Raw genomic sequence first — 6,534 nt, forward strand, 5'->3', positions numbered from 1 at the left:
GTTAGCTGCTATGATCCTTTTAATGGCAGTTGCTCTCTAACATCAAGTGGTATTAGTAATAATAATCCTCCACATAAAACCCTATCATCATATCACTACCAACCACTTCATACACAGGGAGAAACCTTACATAATTCACGAGGGTGTGTGTGTGTGTGTGTGTGTGTGTGTGTGTGTGTGTGTGTGTGTGTGTGTGTGTGTGTGTGTGTGTGTGTGTGTGTGTGTGTGTGTGTGTGTGTGTGTGTGTGTGTGTGTGTGTGTGTGTGTGTGTGTGTGTGTGTGTGTGTGTGTGTGTGTGTGTGTGTGTGTGTGTGTGTGTGTGTGTGTGTGTGTGTGTGTGTGTGTGTGTGTGTGTGTGTGTGTGTGTGTGTGTGTGTGTGTGTGTGTGTGTGTGTGTGTGTGTGTGTGTGTGTGTGTGTGTGTGTGTGTGTGTGTGTGTGTGTGTGTGTGCGTGTGTGTGTGTTTCTGTATCTTACTTGTATGTGAGTCCATCACCGATAGCAAAGAGTTGCTGTGCTGTCAACCCGTCTTCTGGTACATACCCAGTCCCCCCACTGATCAGGTAGTCAGCCATGCTGCAACGCACAGATCACACTCAAATACAGGATAACAGCCTATCACACACACATGCACAGATACACCTCCATGCACGCTCTCCCTAACACACACACACACACACACACACACACACACACACACACACACACACACACACACACACACACACACACACACACACATCACACATGCACGCTGTATTGTTTACTATAGTAGGAAGCGATTGTTCAGTGACACTGGTATAAAATGCATATAGCAATGCTAGGCGGCTGTGCCTAGCAAACCAACACAGCATTATGACTTCTGCACTTCCTACATGAGGCCTACTTTATGTCATGACGTGAGAGTGAGAGGGCCCTAGGACCCTGCAGAGCCTACCAAGTCCTGGACTGATTTTCACGACTCGTGACTCGACTTGGACTTGTTCACTGATGACTCAGACTTGGACATGGACCCGAGCATTGACTGCATTCGGACTCTGAAGGTGCAGACGAGGACTCGGACATTGATAAATCGTTTTTTTTTGTAATAGGCCCTAATAATTTGGCATAAGATATTGATGGCTAGTGCATTTATTTGGCTATTGTGTCACAAAGTAAATAAACTCCCTTTGAAATGGTGACCGCTGTGTCATTTATGTTTAATGTAGACCTTTTTTTATTTGTATGTCAGCCCTTTGACGGCCAGAGTGGAGTGGACTCAACCTGGATGACTTGGACTCAGACTCGGGTAATGGGGACTCGACTCGGACTCAACTCTGGTTCTCCTTTAGTGACTCGACTACAACTCTGGCTTGTTGTACTTCCCTGTGTACTGCATTACATCCCTTGTGCTGATTCAGGCATAGGTTAAAGATAACTCCCCCAAGTCCAATTGTGTGCTGTGTGTCCACCATTTGCAGTGATAATCTTGGTATTTCTGAGTCTTGTGAATTGACTGTAGTGGTTAGTGTTATCTACTGATTTGTCACTTTGAAAGGTATCTGGGTGTATTTTATTAAATGTATGAATGTGCCCCTTTCCCTGTTACGTCCGGGCCGGTCCTCTACTCCACCCTTTTATATAAGGGCCCAACCTTGCCCTTACACCCTCAGAGCTCAGTTTTAATGGTATATAAAGCAAAGTGTTAGTTTTGATACACAAGCCTCTGTGTCCTCTTCATTCAGTTGAAGCCCTGTGGTGGCAGCCTATTGTTTTATTCTGCTGTTTGGCCTCTTCTGAGCAACACAGCCCTCTTTCATAACTAGTAGTGTATAACCCGGTTCTGGTCACAGTGATATGAGCTATGATATAATATGATATGATAAGATATGAAATGATGGGATACGATATTATATTATATGATATGATATGATAATTCATTTGTAGTTTACACACTGCAGATATTTATTCTCGAATGTCATTTGTTGCCAAATATTTAGACCTATTTACCTATCATCATCAATAGCTTTGGCTATTCAGCCTGGCAGATCGGCTTGAGGCTGTCCTTCAGTTCAGTTGCCTAACAAATGTCAGATGTTTATCACGCTGTACCAAAGCTCATTGGCTGTATGTGGCCTCACTGCCATAGCGTCAAATTTGTCAGAGTGACTGAACTAGCTGATGTGAATCTAATGAATGGAATGAGCTTGTGTTAAACTAGCACAAACAAAACTCCTAGACTTTGAGACAAACTCGCTTGACACAGCTATAATTCATTTTAAACAGCATGGTAAACATATCAACAAAACATAAACAGATACAGATAAAGCCAGGGGATCAGAACACAGAGAAATCCTAAATTAGCTCACAAAATGTTATACAGGGTACATACATCTATGATTTTAATAGCTTTCCTATTTACAGGGGTGTTGTTGAAAGGTTTGATTTCATTTTTAAAAAAATGTAAAAGGAAGGATTATGATTAGAAAACTCACTTCCTTAAATCCTTATTTATAATCAGAAATTTAGAAGGTAAGCACCAGATCTTCTTCCAGTTCAGATCTGAAATAAAGTTATTCCAGTAAGAAACTACATTTGGAACAGAGACTACATCTCTTTGAAATAAAGCATGACAAAGCTGTAAACAATAAGGGATGGGTCGAAACTCCAGATTGGCGGATTGGCGTTATCGCTGTGAAGCCAATGATCTTTGGTACAGCGTGATGGATGTCTGATGTTTGCTAGGCGAAACATAGCCGGTACCTATCGTGCATTCTATCCATCCTCGTCAACTTGTAAAGTCGGAAATGTATCATGTGACCAAATGGTATACGAGGTGATGGTGGTTCTGATCCACTAGTTATGTCGTTAAGTCAGGACCAATCAGATGCAAGGCAGCAGATTCAGCCAGATTAATCAAACTTTCTTGATGCTGATGGTTTGAGCGACTTTTAGGAATCCCAGCATGGCAACATCATATTTATGATACTCCATGTTCATAATAAAGTATGTTTGCACCACAAAAGGTGAAGGGTCAGTGAAACATCACAACTCGTAAACTCAGGCATCGTGGAACTTGGCAGAGTTTACCGCTGGTATTTTCCACTTGGTCGGCTGTTTGAGTACAAGTTCCTCGTTGTGAACTCAGAACTTTTCACAGACTTTACGAGGACCGGCCGAATGCACGATTACACCATATCTACTGTATGTATGCGTTCCGTCGGTCCTCGTCAAGAGACATCATTAGAAATACGCCATCACCTCCTATTCACCATCTGGCCACATGATACAGTTCAGAGTTGATGAGGGCCGACTGAATGCACCATATGTATCCTTTAAAAGAACACGCCAACATTTTGGGAAAGCTTAGCTTACCGTCTTACCGAGAGAGACAAGAAGATAGATACCAGTTTCCTCTCTGTGCGTTCAGTAGAAAGCTATCTGGCTGCACGTTAGCCTAGCTTAGCACAATGAATGGAAGCGCACAGTGATGGGTAGTTTAGGCATTGTCCAACTAACACCTCTCCCGAAGGCTACCCGTCACTGTCCGCTTCCATTCATTGTGCTAATGTAACAAGTGTCAAATGTACATTGTTTATTATTTTGTAGGATTGAAATGTCACCAAATCCTATGTTACCAAATGTTATGAATACTGTTTGCACTTGTGTTTATGATTTATTTGTACTAAAGACTCATTATATGAACCGTCACTTTAAGAGAGTTCAATGTCGAGCTTTGCCTTCCGGTTCATTCAGACGTCTCACTATCTGGGGGTTGTCTTTTCTACGTTCAGTTTGCACGAGGCGCCATACTGAAAGGTACGATGTCTGTCTATAGTGCGACACTTTATGTATTATAAGAGTATTATTATGTTGAATATATTCCAAATAAGTAATGAATGTTAACAAATGATAAATGTTAATTCGATATTGTTGTTACAAATGGTATGATTAGTTTGGATGCACAATTTGATGTTTGGTCACAGATAGTCAATTCAGTATTCTGGTCGACAGATTGGACTATTGTCGAGAGAAAGAGAATTGTACCGTGACGCTGTTTCTTCTTGTGGTGTTTCTACCAACTATTTTGTACAGGTATGTGTTTCTAAAATGTAAATTTATTGTTTTATATTGGTTGTAATTTGTCATTCACGTTAGCATGTTAAGCTATTATGTGAAGATGTGGCTAGCTAAAGACCATGCGGTCCATGTTGTGACGCCACCACAGTTTGCGAGTGGCGCCATACTGAAAGATTGGACTACTGTCGAGAGAAAGAGAATTGTACCGTGATGCTGTTTCTTCTTGTGGCGTTTCTACCAACTATTCTGTACAGGTGGTGAACCAGCAATAAATGGCCGTGCATGCCAACCACAGTCAAGTCTCCTTCTCACTGTGATTCAAACTGTCTCACTCAAGGGGCCACCCAGAACACAACGCAGATAGGACAGCGGGTGCCAGCTAAGAGCAACACATAAATAACACCCGTTACACTAAGCTAGGCTAACATGCAGCCAGATAGCTTTCTACTGAACGCACAGAGAGGAAACTGGTATCTATCTTCTTGTCTCTCTCTGGCGAAGACGGTAAGCTAATTTCCCAAAATGTTGGCATGTTCCTTTAAGAGATATGTGAATGCATCACTTGTTGAATGAATTAGAATTAGTGTAACCAACACCAGTTCTAATGCCAGAGCCGAGGGCAATGGGAGTATGTACCTAGCATGCGTGCCTTATGTGGTGTGGGGGCAGAAACCGGGGTAGCCGGAGGAGACCCACATGAACATGAAACAATTAATTAGAGATGCTTGTCACCCAAGGCTGGAAATACTCAATGCCAACAAACGGCAAAATCCACCGCATGTCAAACTCCTCTCAGACGTTATTGGCGGCGGAACTGCAGGTAAGAGGATTTGGTTACATCACACCTGACGGTCCAGCCAGCAGATAATGGGGCTTTTAAAAGCCCACAGACAGACGTCACTAGAGAGTGAAAACATCTCTGTGGCCACAGGGGATCGCTAGCCATCTGCTGGTTAGTTCATTCATGACCAAAAGACTACACTTATAATAACGGTGTGACCAATTCTAGGAGGACTTGAATAGTACCGTATTCATGTCATGATCTCATTGCCTATTGTTATCAATCAGTGAGTGTTGATGAATGAGACTGACCTCTCCGGTTCATATCCGGCTTGGATGCGCGTGGCACTGTATCTCTGCGAAGCGGTCTCGTGGCCGTGTCCGTGGGGGTTGGCGTGGGTATTGGGTCCATGGAGGTGGGGGTGTTCCCCATCCCTGGGCGAGAGGCGCGGCCGTGCGGGCTCCATGTCCCCTACGATCCTCCGGTAGTCTATCTGGTAGGTGTCCCTCTCCCCGTCTTCACACCGGTCATAACCATGAGCCTCCATCTCGGGGAAATCCAGAGCTACGGCCTCCACGGTCACAGCCGCTGAACGCTTTAAACACTTTAGACGGACGCACACACGCACATAAACACACACACACTCACCCAGACACGCACACACTCATACACAGGCACTCACACTCACCCAAGATGTAACGGCTGGTGTCGGCTGGTGTTTTCCAGTAACAATCCCTCATAAACACCTGATGCTTTGAACGCACACTCACACAAAAACACCTTTCAAACACACCTGATAACGGCAGAGAGGAGCCTCCTGGTCTCTCCTAGCATGCACACAGAGCGGCCTCAGAACAAACAGAAATCTCACACACACATGCAGTCCTTGAGGTGTATGACATGACATAAGATCATGGCACAAATCTGTCCCTGCACGCCTTGTGGCCGCCACAAAAATCAAAGAGGAAGAAGAAGAAGAACCAACGGTAACAAATCTTTCCAACTAAGAGTCTGTATTCCCTGGGAGACACTTCCCCTCGCAGCGCCGCCAGGACAGCTCCCTGCAGATGGAGGCTACTGGTTCCTCTTGGGTCGGGAGACTGCCTTGACCCGTGACTGAGCTCTGCTGCCTGGACTCACAGCTCAGCGAGTCATCCTCACGGTAGGGCCTCAGATCGGAGGCATGCAGGGCAGCGAGGAGCTGGGACCCGGCCAGCCAGGGTGAGGGAACGGCAACACACTGTCTGTCTCTTCTCCCAGAGCCCCGCTGAGCTTAACCCTGTTCCTGACAGTAGCACACGTCACTTGTCCACAAAGAGGATTGGAAGCATTAATACAGACGGTGCAAAGTGGTGGTGGCGGCGGTGGTGGGGGGGGGGGGTCTATGTAAGGGAGTAGCGAGACTGAAAGAAGCGAGGGAGGGGTCAAGATGACACACACTTTCCCTGCTGAGGATTACCATGGAGTGGAGATGTGTGTTTTTGTGTTGCGTGCTCTAGGAGACAGAACTCTAAATGAGGCAAACGAAGGTCAAATCCCAGGATACTGTTTGCCATCATGCGTCGTCCCCTTGAGACAGAGAGAGGGAGAGAAGGAGAGAGACAGACAGACAGATTGTGCGTGTTTGTTTGTGTGTGTGTGTGTGTGTGTGTGTGTGTGTGTGTGTGTGTGTGTGTGTGTGTGTGTGTGTGTGTG

The 6,534-nt window shown here is 45.1% G+C and overlaps 1 protein-coding gene across 1 annotated transcript in view; it reads right to left on the bottom strand.

The window, feature by feature from the left end:
* Positions 1-5,386, bottom strand: part of LOC311245136 (inosine-5'-monophosphate dehydrogenase 1b-like) — a gene marked incomplete at both ends in the record, with an annotated part of 28,236 nt that extends 22,850 nt beyond the window's left edge. The window contains 2 exons of the mRNA XM_084334930.1: positions 477-575; positions 5,151-5,386. Coding sequence (XP_084191056.1) covers positions 477-575; positions 5,151-5,386 — 335 coding nt within the window. The remainder of the gene's footprint in view (positions 1-476; positions 576-5,150) is intronic.
* Positions 5,387-6,534: the final 1,148 nt, after the last annotated feature.

Source organism: Notolepis coatsorum (genome assembly GCF_963971535.1).
Source record: "Notolepis coatsorum genome assembly, chromosome: 18".
NCBI classification, from domain to species: domain Eukaryota; kingdom Metazoa; phylum Chordata; class Actinopteri; order Aulopiformes; family Paralepididae; genus Notolepis; species Notolepis coatsorum.